This window comes from Blennius ocellaris (genome assembly GCF_963422515.1).
Source record: "Blennius ocellaris genome assembly, chromosome: 4".
In the NCBI taxonomy this organism is placed as follows: domain Eukaryota; kingdom Metazoa; phylum Chordata; class Actinopteri; order Blenniiformes; family Blenniidae; genus Blennius; species Blennius ocellaris.
The window spans coordinates 4,796,785-4,818,045 of record NC_137653.1 but is presented as its reverse complement, the minus strand read 5'-3'; the positions used below and the strand labels follow the sequence as shown (position 1 = coordinate 4,818,045).

Genomic DNA, 21,261 nt, shown 5'->3' with positions numbered 1-21,261 from the left:
AACAAACACAGCAATGAAAACAAACACACAATTTGCAAGATGCAATTAAAATATTGTCACGATAGTTTTCTTGTGCTTCTTCTTTTAAAACTAAAGTGATTTTTTATTTTTTTTTACCAAAGTGATACCTGGTCTCATCCTCCTGGGTGGATGAGCTGGAAATAAATTGACGTCATTAGTTTGAAACTTTGGCTTTCTTTAATATGTACAACCGTCTTTGTACCATTATATCTTTACATATAAACATATGACAGAAAAAGAACACAAAAACAAAAACCCCAAAACAAACAAAATATGTCCTTAAGTCTTTTGAAATCGTGAGACAGTTCCCCCTGAATTTTAACTTTTTAAAATTTTTTATTTAGTGTATGCAGCCTCGTTTGTGTGACGTCAGGGCTCGCCGTCGTGCAACCGCGTCAGGTAGGGATTAAAGAAGCTCCTCAGGGGGTTCCGGACCCGGGGGGGCCGGGGGCTGCCGGACGCCGGGATCAGCGCTGGATCCTGGGTCAAGTCCAGGACCTTCACGGGGCCGAAGGCGGTGGAGCGGGTCTGTGCGGTGTGCAGACCCTCGATGGCGCTGGACAGCCAGATGAGCCTCTTCAGACTCTGGATGTTTCGTCCCCGGTCGTGCATCAGCTGGTGTTCGGTGACGGCGCGGCGGCTGCGGGGGAGAAGACTCTCTCACTGATTGATCACTACACTCTAACCGGGAGGCGTGGGAAACGACCGGCGGCCTCACCTCTCGTTCGGTTGACACCGACCCGACGCCGTAAACACGACGAGCAGCGTGACGGCGAGCCACCGGGCGACGGGCCTGTGGGACGACGGCATCTTCTGCAGCACAACAAGAAGAACACAACAAAAACCTGCTCAGATTCTGATTCTGATTCTTCCGCATGAGACGAGTCGGGATTCGTCGATTATTTGACTGGTGAAAGTAGAGATTCATTAGAAAAGGAGAAGATGAGACAAAAAAGAGAAAGTATACTATCCATACTCTTCACTCGTTACTTGAAAACTGTAATCCGTTATAATTGCAAGTTAGTTGACAAAAAAATGTAATCAGTAACTTACTAAAATAAAAAAATAAAATAAAAAAAGCAACGTAGCAGAGTACTTTTAGTTACTTTTGGATTACTTCACCAGCAAACATAAAAAAATAAAGACAATAAAGACTAGAATGTGTCGTCTGCTCAGTGTACTGACACGTCTTACAGACAAATTGTACTTAACAAGTGTTGAACTATCAAAACTCAGAAACCAATCAGGTGTCGAACACTGATTTTTATTTTTATTTTATTTTTTTAAAGAATCAAAACCACAATGCAAATAAAGCTTTATATTTCTATTCAAGAAAATGTGCCCATCTTTTCCAAAACTCCCCATAAACTTTAGGAGTAAAAGTTGTTGCGTCACAAATATAAACGATCGTTCCTCCACAGAGGTTGGTATTAAAAAGGTCCGTTTTAAAAAGGTCCATTTTAAAAAGGTACGTTTTAAAAAGGTAGGTTTTAAAAAGGTCCGTTTTAAAAAGGTACGTTTTAAAAAGGTACTTACGTTGATGGTGACGGCAGCTCTTCTAACGCTCAGACGCTGAAGTGACTTCAGATACGACCTGCAGACCTTTTATACAGCCCTCTGACACACACACACGCCACACACACATGCACGCACACACACACACCTACACGCATGCACACACACACACACACACACACACTCACACTTTTCACATAATATTTTGAAAATGGGACTAAAATGGATTTTTAACTGGATAATATCTATTTTTTCTATTCCCGGGTCGTCATGTGGTTGTTAGGTCGAGTGTGACTGTGAAGGTGAAGAATGAGGTGACACGGGTGAACCCCAACGCCGGCCGCCTTGCTCGTGGGCTTGGGTTTAAACTTCGGCCACGTCGTTGGGAGATGTTTGTCGCCTGGAGCTCGACTCGTCATCGCGACAACCGCCGCCGCCTCGACGCCAATTAATCCAAAGTCGCTGGCGGCGTTGGGTTGCTGCGGCGCCGCCGCCGTCGCCGTGAGACACGCGGCCATCTTGACGACGAGTTTCCCCTCACCGAGGAATGTCGGCCATTAAGAGATGCCATTGGGGAGAGAATGACGGCGGTGTGAGGAAACTCCACTGGACAAAAGACCAAACAATCCCTTTTTTTTTTTTCTGACTTAAAATATGTAAGAATTGAGAGGAAGTGAGTTGGTGGATCACGACCAGAGAACTTCAGTGACGAGGAGGAAGATTCTTTAGCAGACAAGGCCTGATGACTTCACCTTCGCCTTGTATCTGTGTGGTTGTTCTACTCTAGGTTCTCTACACTAACATCTCTAGGTTCTCCACACTAACATATATAGGTTCTCCACACTAACATCTCTAGGCTCTCTACACTAATAGCTCTAGGTTAAAAATATCTAGGTTCTCTACATTAACATCTCTAGGTTCTCTAACTAACATCTCTAGGTTCTCTACACGAACAGCTCTAGGTTCTCTAACTAACATCTCTAGGTTCTCGACACTAACAGCTCTAGGTTCTCTAACTAACATCTCTAGGCTCTCTACACTAATAGTTCTAGGTTCTCTAACTAACATCTCTAGGTTCTCTACACGAACAGCTCTAGGTTCTCTAACTAACATCTGAGGTTCTCTACATTAACATCTCTAGGTTCTCTAAATAACATCTCTAGGTTCTCTATTTTAACATCTCTAGGTTCCCTAACTACCATCTCTAGATTCTCTACATTAACATCTCTAGGTTCTCTACACTAACATATCTAGGTTCTCTAAATAACATCTCTAGGTTCTCTACAGTAATATCTCTAGGTTCTCTACATTAACATCTCTCGGTTCTCTGTATTATCATCTCTAGGTTCTCTAACATCTCTAGGTTCTCTACACTACCATATCTCGGTTCTCTACATTAACATATCTAGGTTCTCTAACTAACAGCTCTAGGTTCTATACACAATATATCTAGGTTCTCTACACTATCATCTCTAGGTTCTCTACAGTAAAAGCTCATCAAGAAGAAGAAGAAGAAGACGAAGAAGAAGAAGAAGACGAAGAAGAAGAAGAAGAAGAAGTTAAGGTAACACCGCCTCTGTCCACACGGTGGCAGTGTTGAACCGAGCAGCTGAAGCTCTGCTGCAGAAGAGGAGGTCTGGATTGTGACTCATCAGGACAGGACAGCTGGATGACGCCCCCTGGAGGCCGAAGTGTTCACGACAACCACACTGGCAAAGAGCCGCAACAAGCAGATTTAATACGATGAAGTGTGACGCTACTTAACGTGTTTATCCAAAAATGATTGATGTAATTTTTTTAAAAATTAATATAATTACCATTATTTGAAAAGTTTCCCTAAGTTTTGCCCGATTCTGATGGCAATGATCCACGCTGCAGATCCAGATTAATGTTAATCAAATCATACTTTATTTATGTAGCACTTTTCATACAAATTAATTGTCGCACAAAGTGCTTCACACACTTTAAAAAAAAAGGGGGGGAAATAAAACACCACCCTCGTGGGGCGACCACATGGAGAGGAGCCACAGCTAATACAGCTATCTGGGGCCCTGCCACAACGGCCCCCAGAAAGATAAGAAGGCCCAAGACCATTAAGACTTTTAAAAACTAATAATAAAATGTTAAAATCAATCCTGAAACGCAGGGGGAGCCAATGCAGTGACATTAAAACCGGTGTAATGTCCCCGTCTTCTGGTCTTCGTCACTCATGCTGTTGAATTCTTGCAGCAGCTGAAAGTTGACGGAGATAAAAGCATCACAGCGCCTCCTGCTGGCCAAAGTGATAAAAATCTTGTTTTTGTTATATTCTTAATATGGGGAATAAAAGTTCTGCAGTGACAGTAAAAACCTGCTCTCTCTGGCCTTCAGGACCGAAAACTAAAACCTCAGTTCTGTCCTTGATGAGCTGGAGGAAGTTGTCTGCCGTCCGTGATTTTAAATCTAAAACCACATTTTTAAAAAGGGCCGTCTGATGCCATGTCTCCTGACACAGTGAGCTGCTCTACTTCCGGCGAACAGGAGTTAAGTGAAACTGTAACACAGACTTCTGATAACGTTCAGCTCTGATAAGCAGCGAATGAGACGGCAGCTCTGCAAGCTGCTTGACGTGATCCCAATGTAATAATGAGAGTAATCTGATACTTGTTGTACTCTTTGGTTACTTTATGATGCTCGATGGTGAGCGGCTCAATTTGAAATCTCTAAAATGGATTGCAAGTGCAGCACATTTACAAAACGCTGTGCAGCGACTCCAAAACCAACATATGGCTTCTTTCATTCATTTGAATAAATAAATAAATAAATAAATAAAATATTCCCCTCATGTGAAAACAATAATCACAACCTGACACAGATTTATTTCAAATTCCAATGGCTTTATTTTTATGTATATAGATTTGTATATATTTATATATTATATATATATTTATATATATTTATGTAACAACTTTTACTCAGTTGCTTGATTATCATCTTTTGTTCAGCTTAAGTTCAAACGACATGACACTAAGACCAAAGGCATTCCACATGATCATATCTTACAAAAGAGTAAAGAAAACAGTGTGAGCGTTTGTTTGTGTGTGTGTGTGTGTGTGTGTGTGTGTGCGTATACACGCACACGCACACACACGCATACACATAAACGCACATATACATACATCAGTGTACAGGTGTCGCAGTTCTGTCTGTACAAACAACTGAAACGCGCGAAAAACCCAAAAAATAAAAAGCAGGTAAAGACGGAGACGAGTGTACGGAGCGAGTGAGTGTGTGAGGGAGAGGAAGGAGGTGAAATGAACCACCGGAGCCGAACTGGAGGATTCTGTTGCATAGATTGAAGCAAACAGGAGGCCGATGAGAGCAAAACGGGGGAGCAGGTGACACACACACTGAGGAAACACACTCTTCACCGAGCCAGCACACACACACACTCAAGAGACACACAAACACACACACACACTCTCATTCAGGGAAGCACAGGAAGTTTTATTTTGGCTCGAAAAACAAAAAAAATCACAGCTGAAGCTCTGAATCTGCAGAGCAGGACAAAAGACACCCGAGGCCTCATCCCACGTTTCACCGGCTTGATGCGGAACGTCAAGGAGTTTTGCTATTTTGGTCACGAATCCAACAAAAAAAATATTGAGCTGCAAAGATGGGAAATAAGGTGGATTGAAGCGATTTGGAGGGGGGAAATCGGAATGTGTGTGCAAAGGAGGCTGTGAATGCTGGAAAAACGACCGTGACACGAGTTTGAAATACAGTCTCATGGCGGCGTTTCTCTCATCGGGGAACATTTAGTGTTTTAGAGTGTTGGAGGAGACGGTCAGAATATTAGGAATTATTAAAACAATACATGGTTGTGAGCTTGATGCTAAATGCCAATAATAACGAGTTTCTGACAGCATCTTAACTCATTGGGTTTGATATTCAAATTAAAACGGTGGGGGACTTTCAAAGAACTGGTATGAATGGTAAATACTTGGGAGATCATCCAGAAGCGAACTCTTTCAGGTCAGATTGAATCACCTCGAGGAGTAAAGTTTCACTGGAAGGGATAAAAAAAAACCTCCAGTACTTTCAGCCCTTTATCAGACAAGTACAGGATGGATTGTTATTCGATCTCCATGCAGGAAAGTTAAAAAAAAAAAAAAAAAAATGTTAAAACCACCATAAAAGATTTTTGGTTGCACCGTGAGCAATCCGCATCCTCAACTTCAGTGTTTTTATTGCGTCAGCAGCCCTGCTGTCAGATTTCACGCCTTATTCACTTCATTCATTTCCACTGTGATGCAAAACTTCACGTTGCCACGGTAATGCTTATAGAAAAAAAAAACCAAAAAAAAAAGCCCCCCCGCACAGTAAGAAAGGTAAACCTGTCCAACGTTTCACTGAGTTCTATCTTAAAGCGGACTCCCTTCATATGATCGCGCTTCATTTTGTCGTCAATGACAACGAACACGTAAATAAACGTTCAGGACGGAATAATCAAATCGAAGAGTACCGAAACTTTCTGTGAGTAAAATGTGAATATCTGATTATTAACTTGGTCAAATCACGCAGAAAAAGTGCCTATGGGAGGGTTTGACTCAATTTCATTTAAAGAAACGGTGTTTAGTTGAAACCTCGCGATTCAATTTAAAGTGAAATTCGGTGCAGGATGAATCTGTAAAAACTCTCGTTTTGTGTCGGGTGTTGTTGGATTTATCGGCCGGGTTGAAAAAAACAAACAAAAACGCAAAACATTCCACAGGTTGAATGAGAAAACAGATAAAAAAAACTCCTGGATTGAGAAGCAGGAGGATGATGGAGGGGTGGAGGGATGTTACCGGCGGGACGACGACGCCTTTCTGAGAGCCTGGAAATCAGAGTGTTTCATGGTGTGATGGGAGGAAGAGGAGGAAGAGGAGGGTGAGAGCTTCAGTTTAAAAAAAAAAAAGATGATAAAATTCAAACAGAAAAAGAAGAATCTTTATCTTTCGTCAATCCATCCACCAGAAGTCACACAGTTTTAATTTCCTCAGTGTGTTTCACCTCACAGTGCAAATACGTGTGTGTGTGTGTGTGTGTAGAGAGTGTGTAATGTTGCGTGTGTTCGGGGCTTGTGTTTGTGAGATTCATTTGGAAAAACAAAGTCAACATTTGGGATGTTTCATTCCATACCAAAACATGCAGAACACAGAACATTGAACACAGATACTGAACAGTTAAGTTTTTATCCAAATGCACTTTCTTTTTTTTTTTTTTGTCTTCTTTTTGTCTCGTTTAGTTTTTTTTGTTTTTTTTTTCCTTATATTTCTTTTCGTACAGAGTGGCTTTAGGCTACACAGAACACGACAGAACCAATCGCACCAGGTTGGACATATTGCTTTAAAACCACCAAATTTTGTATATATGTCATGCATGCCACATAGATGATATTATGTTTTTACAAAAATAACACCAACGCCTATTACTGTGTATCATAGTAATTACAGGAAAAAAAACAAAACAAAAACGTCAGTCTTTTTTTTTGCAATGAAGTCCAACTGAGAAACCATTTGATTCATCATACCTATGCATTTATATCAGGTGTGTGCAAACACTCGACATAAATATATATAGTATAAATCTAGAGATAAAAGTGTTTAGTGGTTATGACGTCCAGCTGCGATATTCCAGTTTGTTTGAACCTTGTTTGTGACTTTTGAAGTGAAGGTTCTTGGGAAAGAAAGGAAGAACGAAAGAAAGAAAGAAAGAAAATTTTAATCCACCGACAGGAAGTGGTTTTGAGAAAAGGCAGTGCTCTGAAAAGGAAGCAACCAAGTCAACTCCTTCTTCGTCTCAGAAGTCCTGATGGAAAACTGCAGCAAACCCCGTCCAGAGGAGAAAAAAAGAAAAAAAAATCAACCTTCAGGAGAGAAAAAAAAAAAAAAAAGAAATCCAGGTGAAGATTTTCTACTTACAGTCCGATTCGGAGTCTCGTCTGGACTGTTTCTTTCTTTCTTTTGTTTGTTTGTTTTGAATATCTGTGACATGGCTGAAAACCAGACGCACAAACAAAGCGTCTGATTGGCTGAGCTGTGCGCCCGGCGTGATGACGTGAGGGCAACCAGTCCAACAGACGACCGCCATGGAGGCCGAGGCAGCTGGGGTGGGTGGGGGGGTGTGGGGGGGGGCGATCTAATCCAGAAAGGTAGGGTGGGATAGGGGGGGAGGGTTATATGACAAAACGTGTGCAGGAGAAGAGGAGATGTGAAAAGGGGGAAGAAATAAAAACGACTTTGGCTGAATAATCTTAAAGCTTTGCAGGGTGATGATTGGCTGATTGCCCCCCTCCCCCCTCCCCCCCTCCTACATCCCGTCACCCCCGACACAGACGGCAACTTCACCTCATTCACTGATAAGACAATATTTACATTGTACTAACTGCAGGAGAACAGGCGTTCAGCAGGACGAAACAAAGAGGAAACGCATCGTTCGCAATGCGAGTGTGTGTGTGTGTGTGTGTGTGTGTGTGTGTGATTTAGAACCACCAAACACACGACACGGAAGAGGAGGCGACGGTTCCTGCACTCTTCCCGGGCGAAACAAAAAAAAAGAAGCTCTGAAGTCGTGTGTGTACATAGAAAACCAAATGATTGGTTACAGCTGCAGTCCGGTCGCAGGCTCCGCCTCCTCCGAAGTTTGACCTACAAATTTAAAGTCGGAATTAAACGAGGCAAGCTCCGCCCCCTGCGACTTCGCCGGGAAAGATGCTGCTCGTTGGGAAAACGGGTTCAAATCGGAGAAATTTAACTTTTTCCACAGGTTGTTTGCGAAGCGACGGCAGCTTGTGCCGAAAAACGATCAAATACTGAGAAATGAATGGAGAGTTTAAGGTTTTTAGGGACTTTTTTTAGCACGTTTTTTAAAAGTTCTCTGGAACTCTCTGGACTGGGTCGCCGCCGGAGCGGGAGGTCCAAACTCACAGGGATCCACGTTCAGATATATCTGAGGTCAGAGGTCAAATCTCATCGGTTTCAGTCAAGATCGAACTCGAGGGGGCGGAGCTTGAGGCGAGACGCGGCGTCGGTCCTCTTTAAAAGTTGCCGACTCCCGACGCCTGGCAAACTGAAAAAAAAAACCCAACAGAAACAAAACAAACCCAGAGGTTGGATAAACAATCACACACTCCCGTTTAATGCTCGACACGTCTGCGTGTCTCCACGTTTGCATTTGCCGGAGTGGGAGCGGAATCTGCGTAGCGTGTAGTGCGTCACATCATCTTGGATAATTAGTTGGATATACTCATGTAAAAAGGGGGAGGGGCTTATGAGATCAACGTTGTGGAGTTTCCAATTGAGCGGCCGACAGGAAGTAAACAAGTCACTGCAGGTTTCTGAGCCCTAACATCAGGTGACCAAGACGACGACGACGGCGACGACACGTGGCATAAATATTTAGAGAGCTGTAAAAAGACAGAGTCCACGGTAGATTCGTCTCATTCATGTACTGCACTGTCACCAAACTCTTCAGCCTATACATATATATTCATATATCTCCAAAATATTAAAAAGTACTTAATATAAAAATACAGAAGAATTGTAAAAAATGAGCAAAACATTGAGTTTTTATATGAAAACCATGCAAGAAAGACTTCCCCCCCCCCCCGTCTAGTTTAAAGTAGTAACTCGAAAGATTTTCCAGGAAAGCAAGGGAATGGAAGGGAAGTGGTCGGATGAGAGAAGCGCAGGCAGAACTGCCAGCCGACTCGCTTTTCATGTAAACATTGTAGAGGTCCTTTAAACGCGGTTCGGCAGTGACGACTGAAGATTTTTCTCCGTTGCTTTTTTTTTTGGTCGTGTTCGGAGTAAAGGGCCCGGAAGAGGAGGGGGGGGGGTTAGGGGGTTGGGCTGTGAGAAAGTCCAAAGGAAACCTCGAGAACAATGAGATTAAAAAACAATACAGACAACCTATAAAATATGGCTCTGAGTTACATAGAAAAAGCTCATCAGAGAGGGGGGGGGGGTGGAGGGGGGGGAACCGAGTCGTGACGAGAGGGAGCTGGAAATATGGCAGTACGTCGTAGCAAATTACTTCAATAACGTGTACGAGGTCATCGATGGCTGCTCGACAGACTAAGAAGGGGGGGGGGGTTCGACGCGTCGCTGCTTCTGATTGGAGGATTCCTTTTTTTCTTTTAAGACCGTAATCTGTGGACCGTGTGAAGCAGGAAGTATCGGGGGGGTGGTGGGGGGTGGGGCACAGTGGATTTAACTCTCTGGGCCGACTGGCGACGTCGACCGTCTCCCGTTAACCTCGGCGCCGCCGCTCGTCAATCAGACGCCGCCGCCGGCCCGGTTCGGTAACGAGGGAACAGAAATATCAGGGCGTGGTACTAAGATTAGCTTGAAACACAGGCAGACGGTCCAGACTTTGTTCGGAGCTTCGCTTCCCTCCACGAAACTGCCGAACCGAACCTCCGGCGCCGACGCACAAAAAAAATGGACTCGTCGATGCTGCGGCCGTCGGGCGAGCGTCTGCCGGTGACGACGTTAAAGCCTGTCTTGTTCTTAAGGTCAAAGGATATTAACGAGTGTGTAACACGCTTCTGTGTCTACGGCCTCCCATTCTGACTCCCGTCATCGACACTCGGCTGTTTTCGCTGGAGACGACGCTCAAATCTCATTGAAAGCACATTTTGTAATTTGCTCTGGCGGATCTTAACCAGCTTCAAGCCGACTTCGTTCCTTCAAACCGGCAAGAGATCGGATGTTTCATCTCCCAGTGGCAGCGGAGGTCAAACCTTTAAGACCTGTAAATCATCTCACAACGGCCCGTTAAAAGACTCGACTGGCCCGGGCCTCCGCCGGGAGAATCGACGAGCCCGTTGCCGTGGGCGACCGGAACGCTCGGACCCGCGGGATGGGAGGGTCTGCGTCGCTCCGAAACGGACGAACAAACGTGGTTGTCAAAACAAAGAGACCCAAGTATTCATTCCCAAAGTTGTTTTTTTTTTTTTTCATGCGACTCAACACGACAGAAACAAAACATGCATCCGACTAGAGTAAGTGTGTGTGTGTGTGTGTGTGTGTGTGTGTGAGGGGGGGGGGGGGGGGGGGAGGGGGAGGGGGGCAGAGAGAACCAGAACCCTGACTGGATGAGATGAAAGTCTGACACCCAGTGAAAGAGAACCCTCTCGGGACACACCGCCACCTTCTGTGTTTTTGGGGTGGGTTAAAACCTTCCGTCCTTCCACATGCAACGCAGCAGATTAAAAAAAAAAAAAAAAAAAAAAAATTAAAAACTCAACACATACAGACATGATAAAGGGAAGAACACCTTTTTTTTGTTTGTTTAAAACAGTTTAAACTTGAAGACTGTAGTGTCACACGCACTCACAAGACATTCTCAGGAGGCTGAATCAACTATCCTTTAACATTCATTAAAAAAACAAACAAACGCATAACAGACATTGTGGAATAAAAACAAAAACAAAAAAATCAAAAAGGTTACAATTTTGCATTTGCCTAAAAATCTTCTTTCTGATCACCAAACCCGGCTTGCAGCTGTGAAGAAGAGCAGAAGCGTATATGTACATCGGAGTCACTGCACTCATAAAAGTCCGGTGCCGTGTTTTTTTTGTTGTTGTTGTTTTTTCCCGCCCACTTCCGAGGACGCGGGAACGAAAGGAATGGAGGAAGGATGAACACGCTGCTGTGAGTCCTGCAAGATTAAGCCCAACAACTTTTTAAAAGCTTCTTCAAAGGGATTGTCAAGTAAAAAAAAAAAAAAAACCTCAAAAAAAAAAAAAAAAAAAAGAAAAGCAAAAAAAAAAAAAAAGCCATGAATGGACGAGGACAGACGTCCCACGGCGAGGACGCGGGACTCCGCCCTGTGTGTGGACGCAGGTGTGCGGTGGCGGCGGCGGATAAGACTTACAGGCAGAACGACGCCACGGTCGGTATGGAAAAACACAACGTGGCGGGGGGGGGGGAGGGGGGCGATGACACACAATGTGAAGCATGTGCAGGATGAGCAGAGTCATGACTCCCCCTCCTCGGCGTGACAGTTCGCTTGGCGGGGTGACGGAGGATGCTGATGAAGGAGGAGGGAGGAGAGAAGGAGGAGGAGGAGGAGGAGGGAGGAGGGGGGAGGGAGGAGGAGCTCAGATGGAGGACTCGTGGCCGTGGGGGGAGGCGCGGGGCGGCTGCCCTCCTCCGCTGGCCCCGGACGAGGAGCTGGGGAGGGGCTCGATCTCGTCTCCGGTCTCCTCGATGGTGGGGATGCGGGCCTCCTCCTCCGACAGGGGCACGAACTCGGGATGGGCCATGAAGTTGTGGATGGAGCTACGGGACTCTGGGCTCTCCAGCCCCTCGTACAGGGAGCTGCGGAACGCGTTCACCACCTTAATCTGCAGACGGGGAGAGAAAGCGGCGGTCAGAGGGCGAGCGACGCAAACAGGTTTACTGCAAGCGCCACGTCAAAACAGGCAGCGAGGGTGGGGAGGGTGGGGAAGGGGGGGTGATGATGATGGGACACGTGGCGGTCGTGTGTCTGAATCTGGGCAGGGAGGTGCAAAAAAACCCAACAACAACAAAATCCCACAAAACAGAACTTGAATAAGAACGGAGGGCGAGTTGACAAAATGTTCACGAAACAACATCGAGAGGTATAAACAATATCAACACGACGTCGGAGGGCAGCTGAATGCAGGAAGTGCAACCAAAACGACTCGCCGACAGGCAGGTGGGTCAAAAACACACACACACACACACACACACACACACACACACACACACACACACACACACACACACACACACACACACACACACACACACACACACACACACACACACACACACACACACACACACACACACACGATTCTGCAAACTGTTTTATTTTTAAGTCTAAACTGATTGGCTGGTTTCAGAACACCTTGTCAGGTTCTCTCGGGGGAAATTTGGAAAAGTTGGAACAAAAATAGACGAAGCAGATCACATGACTGGCGGCAGCGTCATGGATTTAAGCCTTTTGTCCCGACAACATATCTGGACATCAGTATTAGGAATTCCCAACATCCCCCAACTATTTCATCATATTAGTCGTTATTCCCATTTCATTTCATTCACCTTAAAGAGGTTTTATTTAATATCACGCCGTCTGAAGCATCTTGGCCTTTCACACGTGACATCCCATTTTCTTTTGCATGTTTATCATAGTGCCCCTTTTAAAGTGGAGTTTGACGACTTTAAAATGACTGAATAAGATGCACTTTTTGGGACAATTTTCCTTTTATTTATATAATATTTTTAAGTATCAATTTTTTTTATTATATTACATTGCTTTATTATATTTCTATTTTAACAGTCTGTATTTCATTGAATGAACCAAGCTGGTTCACTTCGCAGTACTTTTGATTTTATTGCAGCATTTTCACTTGACTGAAACATTTATATTAATTCATTACTTTATCAACTTTGTTACTTGTAAATGTATTTTGCATTGTGACAAAGCACATTTTCTTTAGGGTAAATCAAAGTTTCTATTATTACCAATTTCAGAAAGGGGAGTGTCATGTTGCAACTCAACTGGAGAAACTCAAATTTACTCAGTTTAGGGCAAATCAAAGCTTCAATTTTCACACACAATCTCGTTTCTTTTTTTACTTCAATAAGCAGGTTTGTGCAGCAGGAGAGAAAGAGCCATTGTGGTCTGAACTTCAAACATCTTGCGTCAGACGAGTCCACAAACTTCCCGAGTCTCTCTTGTGACGATTTGTGCCGCCTTCAATGGTCTTGCATTTCATTGGGACAAATTAGCAGCTAATTTAAATCTCGCGGCATAAATACTACAAACTGATGCACGTTCTTCTTGTCCTGCTGCGGAGTCGGAGAACCGACACCCCTCAGGAAGACACACTTGGGGAGAGACGACGCAACACACTGCTGTTTTAAGTGTCTAGAATCGCACTCGGGAGCCGGAATGAGTTTGTCCTCTAGCTGCCGAAAGTCGTTTTCGCTGTGATGAATCCACAGAGGCTGCAGCTGATCACACTGATTTATACGCACCAGCAGACTCTCTTCATTATAATTAATAACCCTGCAGTTCAAAGCTCTCTATTACTGAACCACAGGAGAGCTGCAGGCTGAGCACTGGAGCTTAGAGCATACATGCAACCACCTCTCTCACACGCTCACAGTCACACACACTCATACTCACAGTCACACACACTCACAGTCACAGCCACACACACGCATACACACACACGCAGTTGAAAAGCTCTGGGCTGTTAAACCATGAGAGACTTGCTGAGCCTGACAGATTTAACCCTGCTCAGGATTAACCCATAAAATTATCTTGGTGACCAGGCTGATGCCTCGGAGAAAAAGAGTCGGAAAGAGGAGGGGAGAAAAAAAAAAAAAAAAAAAACACAACAAAGAAAATAGGACAGGGATTTTTTTCTCGACTGTCACGAATCAGAGGGATTCTCTTCTTCTTCTTCTTCTTCTTGCGCCAACAGCTGTGATCTCTTACCAACTCATAAGCAGCAAGTCTCATCAGGGTTAATAGACGCACGTGAGAGTGGAAATCTCGGGAACATGCGGGAGGAGAAGCAGTAGGTTGACGGGGAGGGAATGAAAGTATAAAAAAAAAAAAACATGAAACAAAGAGATTGAGATGGAGGAAAAGGCTTCAGCAAAAGATGGTGAAGGATCAGAGATGGAAACGGTTCAGGTTTCAGCAAGTTCTGCAAGCCGGCTCCACTGTGCACACATGTACTGTAGAATTACTTCAGAAGGGAGATTTTCAAGTATTTGTAAATAATTGGGAATTTCATCTATGCGATATCTGTATTTTTATTTATAAATTTTTTTTACAAACAAAAGACTATTTCATCATGTACACTGTGACATTAACGTCTCGACTGAATTCTTTATTTTAGTTTCTATGAATATAAAGTACCTGGTCTTTCTCATCAATACTTACTACAGAAAACCTAGTTGTTGTCAGGGCCTTTATATATATAAAGCACATTAGCAGACGCACACTGTGCTGCTATTTAGGTGTTTTTTTTTACATATTCTCAAATAAAATGTTTTTTTTTTTTTTTTTTTACTTTTCTGACTACTTTGTGCAAAAAAAACCCCAAAACAAAACAAAAAAACCCATAATATGTATTCTAAATAAACTTTTCCCATGGGATATTTGTGATGAGTTCAGGACATGCAGACGCCTGCCGGCCAGAGAAGTAGCGCCGGCGCACCATGCGATGCTCAAGACTTTCATGCGGGTGGAGCAGAGAAAGAGAAGACGGGGTCCGGTCCGGAGGGGGGGCGCGGCGTGAGCCGGCCTCCCGTCACCCGGCCTCCCGTCACCGACTCACTGCCTGCAGTGGAGGAGGAAGCGGCGGCGGCGGGGGGCGGAGCCCCGGCCGAGTTGGTGAGAGAGGAGGAGGAGCTAAGCCCTACGTGGGTGGGGCTAGAGAGAGTTTTGGCGGCAGTGGCGTCATTGTGCTGGCTGACGACGGACGGCTGGCGGCGCAGGGCGCCGGGCACCGCCGCCTGGCCCGTCTGGAAGGTATAGACCACATCCATCTGAAGGAGGGACAGCCACAACACAGTGTTAGAGAGAGAGAGAGAGAGAGAGAGAGACGGCAAGAAGAGCAGAACAGGGAGGAAGGAGAGAAGTTAAAGGTTTCAAGGCTTAAACTGGAGAGGGGGGGGGGGGGTCTGATGTCATTTCGATTTATTCAGGAAAAAAGGACAGACACAAAGAAGTGAAAATCTGCAGTGTGACAAAATATTAATGAGGAAATTTGTTAGCTGAACGGAAACATTAGTCGGCGGCAGTTCATCAGTCAGCTGCTCAAAGCAAACAAGCTTAACGTTGAGCCACTTAAATGAGTCTGGATCAGAAACTGCCAGACGACGTCCAGCATCCAGATTTCAACACATTAAATGAAACCACAAAACAAAAACAAAACAAAAAAAGTCTTCTTTTTCATCCCGATGATGCCATTCGTTTCAGGAGATCGGTATAATCATCGGGGGAAGAAAATGAAAAAAAAAAGAAGAGAAATGAATTGGTGCCTCAGCCATCTCTGAAGGGAGAAAGAAGTCCTGTTAAAAGTGGAGGAAAAGCCTCGGGTCTCCATTTGCAAGTAAAAAAAAAACCAACAAAAAAAACCCCCATAGTTTTTAATCACACAAAGCACCTTTCAGTGGGATAACCTTCACTGTGCTCATTTGCAGCAGAAAGAAAAGATCACTGAGGCGATACCGAGAGAGACGGACGTGAAGACGAGAGGATGAGGCAGAGATCAATTGGGGGGGGGGGGGGGGGGGGGTTTGGTGGTTTGGGGGAGAAGTCTGAGGAACACGACGAGGGAAAGCCGTCATCTCCTCAGACACAACGGAGGGGCCGGGGAAGAAAAAAAAAAAAGAGGAAAAGAGGGAATAAGAAGCCTCAGAACGGTGGACGGTGCAGGAGGGAGGAGGAGAGAAGACGGGAGGAAGAGGAGAAATGTGTCATTTGGAACGACTGATAAAGTTTTGGCGGCGAGGTGCCGCTTGTACCAATTATTCCCCCACTGTGTTTGACTGTTGAGGCGTTGAGCGGCACAACGCTGCCCACCAGGATTAGAGAGGAGGAGGACAGGAAGAGGAGCGTGGAGAGATAAGAACCTAATTAGCTTGCAGCCTTTTTTTTTTCTTTTTGTCGTCGCCCCCCTCCATCTCCCTCATCCTCCCATCCCAGGAGGAACGACGGACTGATATTACAGATACACGGCCACGGAGAGAAAAGAACGCGCTCCCCTTCTTTTCTCCGCAGCGTGTCTGGGGCTTTTGTTTCTGTTTCTTTTATTCTGGCGGGGCATCCTCCAGTGACGCTGCGTGACGGTCGAACCAAGGTTATTATCAAACTGCGACTCCGCCCTCAACACCACCGGATCACGACACGTAAAACCCCGATTACTTGGTGGAGTCGGATCTGCATTTGTTGAATATATGTTGGAGTTCAAATGTCTAGTTTTCCTTTGCACTTTAAGGTCTTGATAATCCAATCATCAACATGAAAACATGACAAATTAGCTCCATTTGATCTCATTCTGCAGTTTGACGCATTCTAATTTAGAGGAAAGTAATGATTTGGCCACACAGGCAATATATATATAAAAAAAAAACTATATCTGATCTCTTCAAGCTGGATTTTCTGGAACGTCTCATTTTAAAGCAGCGACATTTGCAACCAGTCTGTAGTTTAATAGTGTAATGTTGAACAGCGACTTTTTTTTTTTTTTTTTTAAAGAGTTTCTTCTCTGAGCCCAAAAAACACTGTGATAATAGAAATGAGAGTTATTTAAACAGTAAAGCTTTGGTTTTGGACAAATAAATAAAAAGCAGCGGAAAATTCATGAGGCTCTTCGTTAAACAGGATTGTTTTTTTTTTCTTTTCTTTTTTCTCTCCCCAAAAGTCCACTGGTATTAAAAAAGAAAGTGAAACTCCGCCAGAGAAATGCTCTTTAGATGAGCATTGCGATTACAAAAGGCACGAATGGTTGCTTTGGAAATGAAACAATACAAGACGGAGAGAGTTGGTGTGAACGAGGGGAAGTGAGGCGACTTGCTGATGTCAAACGGAAACTGTAGTGGACAAAGAAGAAGAGAGGAAAACATCTGACTTATCTATCTGTGTGTGTGTGTGTGGTGTGTGTGTGTGTGTTGGCAGCTGGTGCTGTAGGTGGGTGTTAGCATCGGGGCTAATGAAGCCCATAGGGACTGAATGGGCCTTCCTGTGGAGATGCTAACGCTCAGTGAGCACCGGGATCCTGTCGCAGGAGGAGAACTCGCTCACGCGAAACAAAAAAAAAAAAAAAAGGATTCAGCGGTGAAGATACTCCAGCAGCGGGGGTGATCTGTGAAGTTAATTCAAGAAAAGATGGCCCGGATGAACAGACTCTGTGACCCAAATTAGTTTAATCATTCTCTTGTTAGGGAGTCGAGATGCCGCAAAGTTACTCTGACCCGATTTCAGCGGCAACATCTCCTTGAGGTAACGAGTGCAGCGAAGTGTTCACGGCTGCTCTGCAGATACGAAGGGTGTTTTTAATCGCGTGACTTCGCTCATGTGCCGCAGTGCACCGCGACCGTGTGAGGCGGCAACAGGAGCCGCCAGACATCCGCCGCAGGGAGAGTAAATGTACAGATCCAGCTGCTGGATAGGGGAGCTAAAGGAGGGAGCCTCGCAGCGCTAATGGGGATCACGGGATAAAAGGTGGAGGATCTCCTGAATGACGAGGTATTCGAGGAGATTTAACTTGACGTGAATTTCTCAGCTTCCAGGAGACGCAGAAATGACGCATAATCTTCCTCTTTAGACTCAAATCCAGAACGGAGCTCCGACTAAACCGCTCCGGCTGAAGTTTACAAGTAAAACAGAGAAGTTGCTTTCCGGACTTGTGACGCTGTTGTTTACTCACAAGTGACTGTTTATTGTCGAGTTAAACGTTGTAGCCTTTTGACATTTCGACACCATTAAGCGGCAAGTAAAACAAGTAAATTCAAGTTCAGCTTCAGAGGCGCTGCTTCATGTCATCTGCTACGAATGAACTGTAATGATGCTTCCTGTTGAGGAATAAAAGCGTTAGTTTGTTTTCCCCTCCCCGAGGCGACTGTGCTGGTCTTTGGTCAGGCGCTGTTAAACTCAAAAGGAAACACAGCAAAAACAAAAAACAGGGGAGTTAAACTTAGCACTGTGAAACACACACCGAGACATTTTGGTTATTTCTTATCGAAAGATATTTTTCCTGGCATCTTATCACCGGTTCCACATCATGCCTTCTCTTCCAAAACTATTTAAAAGTGAATTTTTTTATACCTGAAATATGGGCTTCAAACGCGAACGACTCGTCCAAATATCCAGTAAGCCTTTAGTCATACACTAGTTGACGTATTTAATTTCTGTGTTTTAATGAAGTGCCTCTGTTCTGAAGCTCTGCAGCAGAGTGTGAAATTAAGTGGACAACAGCTGCAGTGTGTGTGTGTGTGTGTGTGTGTGTGTGTGTGTGTGTGTGTGTGTGTGTGTGTATAATCTAGTTTTCCCTTCACACACTGATGAGTGAAAGAAGCGAACGGTTCCAGAGAAGACGACTTGAGTGCCCCTCAGGTGTAGCGCTGATTTTTAATGTACGGCTTTGATTATGTGAATTCGATTTCAATGCGAGAGCGCAGAGTGTTGCAGCCGCCGTCTGGATCAAACCTACAAACATAAGGAGGAGACGCGAGGCTGTAGGAATATAAATCAACGTTAAGGCCGGAAACTGTAACCGAAAATTACTTTTTGGAAAGTTTTCGTCGGCTCGGCAATAAAGCATACCGAGACGCTTTCTGCAGCCCGGCTTCACCGTTTTACCGCAGCGCTGGGACTTTTATAACCGCCGATAAGGATGTTGTAATACACCATTGGAAAAAATGACTTGGTCACTGTCAACAGGAACTGAATGTCTATTTATGTCTGTCTCATAGTAAAGCTACTAGAAATTCTCATTTTTAAGGGATAAAATATATATATATATATATATATATATACTAAACATAAAATGATATTTCCACCTTATGCACTTATTGAAATATCCTGGTCGGATAAATACAGAAATAGTTTAAAGGGTTCTCAATGTGAGTCGTCTCCTGTTTTTAACAGTCTGTCAGACTTTCCACATTAACGTCGTAAAAGTCGGGCCCCATTTGGCTTCTGAACTGCTGATGTGATGGAAGTCGGGGATATCGGCTCTCTTCATTTCCTTCCTTTCGGTAAAGGACGAGCGATCGACCTTTTGGGAAGGAAGTTTCATTTTAGACGCTCAGAAGTTTAATATCAACCACACGGCTTGAAACGCTCCAGAGCTACAAGAGCAACGGAGGTTTTCTTCAGTCCCCGGTCACTTTTCAGAAACGAAAAGTTCACGCCAAAACAAAACATTAGCTTGACACTCCGGTGGCGCCGCGGGAAGCCGAGGGTGACCGTACCTGCGTCTGGATGCGGTTCAAACCTCTGAACCAGAGGATCTGACCTCTCCTCAGCTCCATCTCGGCGTGGTCGATCTCGTCGGCGCCCTCCGTCAGCTCCTCCTCGTGGATCTCCTCCTTCGTGGTGCCGTGGCCCGCCTCCTTCAGGAACTTCAAGTGGTGTGTGGGAATGGCCGAGATCAACTGAAGCAGGGGCGAAGAAAAAAAAAAAACATATGTTCAGGGATTGATCTCGTGATTCCTGACCTCATTTCCCCGGCGGCGCGCGGTTCGGGGCCACAAAGCTCTTAATCTGACGGAACTGATGAGATCGGGGATATCGAACACCAAATTGAGATGTATTACAGTTTTACCATCCCAATTATATACGTTAGTTGTTGGGATAATTACACAAAATCTGTGTGACCTTAACTTTATTATATTTTAATTAATCCCTGACATAGTTGAGAATAAAATCAGTAAAAATGTGTTTTCTATTCATGAGGTGCTCAGCCATTCCCAAGGTATGGTACCCATGCTTTTTTTTTTTAATTGTAAAGTCTGAAAAAAAAAAAAAGTCACAATAATACAAAGAATAAGTAAAGGTAAAGATAAATAAAAGCCTCAATATTAAAACTGGAGGTAATTTTTATAGAGGTCTATAAATCTCAACAGCTTCTGAACAGCATCTCTGTATTTGAAAGTTATTAAATCAAAAACACAAGCGGGTTAGCAGGCAGTTGCATTTGTTTCCCTTTAAAATGCTTTAATGTTACATCCAGTGCAGTGAGAGGGGATAGATTTGATCCCTCACTGATTCATCAAAGAGAGTAATATCCAAGAAGAGGGGTGATCTCCACCATGTCTTCCAGACAAACTCCACCCTGGCCATGCGGGAGGGCCGTCGGCTGAGAGGATCTGGTGAGGGTGGCTCACTTCTTTTATCCAACTTGACGAATTTTGTCTTCCATTTCACACAACGCTCCACTTTCCTGAAACAAGGCGTGCGGTACTTTGTTTTTCCCATCTCGTTTTATTGCATGGCTGCTATTGGACTGTTTGCTCTCCGTCAATAAAGATATAGCAGTCGCCAGCCGCATATCGGCTTTCTTATACGTGTCACCTCCCCCCCCGCTCGCTCGCTCGGTTACTTCTAAAATAAATCACACACCTCAGATCAGTCCCTCTGTCAGCAGCTTCCCGTCTCGCTTCCCCTCAGCGTTTGCCCTCCGAATGAACCCTGCTGCTAACAACTTTTGTTTTCTGAGTAACGTATGCTTTTCCAAGTCCATGCCTGTATGCATGTTGCCTACCACGATCACGCATATGTGTGTGCGTGTGTGTGGGTGTGTGTGTGTGTGTGTGTATCCACACAGGGACCGACATGCTGGGTTTGTTTTCCCTCGGTGCTCGTAAACAGGAGTCGCGCTGCTTTCATGTGTGGAGCTCATTACCATGGCAATGGTCGTGATGGCAACGCCGCGGCAGCGCGAGTGTGACAGGCAACAGTTTGCTGCCACAGACCTCGTGTATCCACCTATTTGTCCTGCGCTCGGTACGCGCCGTTTGTGCTCGCAAAGTCAAGTCTTGTGTGTGTGTGGAGAAGACGGAGACGCCTCGTGGCCGCGGTCTCACCTGTCCCCACAGCAGCTCGCCCACGCCAATGAACACACACCACAGCCACTGGTCAATAGTCAGCGCCGTGCAGGAGAACGGTTTCCCTCCAAGCTGGACGATGATGATCTGGGGA

The 21,261-nt window shown here is 44.8% G+C and overlaps 1 protein-coding gene across 1 annotated transcript in view; it reads right to left on the bottom strand.

Moving 5' to 3' along the window:
- Positions 1-11,348: 11,348 nt before the first annotated feature.
- The window catches only part of LOC308128999 (plasma membrane calcium-transporting ATPase 1-like), a 56,645-nt gene continuing 46,732 nt past the window's right edge, over positions 11,349-21,261 (bottom strand). Inside the window, exons 18-20 of the mRNA XM_080494735.1 lie at positions 21,147-21,254; positions 19,533-19,715; positions 11,349-11,911 (exon numbers count right to left, since the gene is read on the bottom strand). Of these exons, the coding sequence (XP_080350861.1) occupies positions 11,666-11,911; positions 19,533-19,715; positions 21,147-21,254 (537 nt within the window). The 3' untranslated portion in view covers positions 11,349-11,665. The remainder of the gene's footprint in view (positions 11,912-19,532; positions 19,716-21,146; positions 21,255-21,261) is intronic.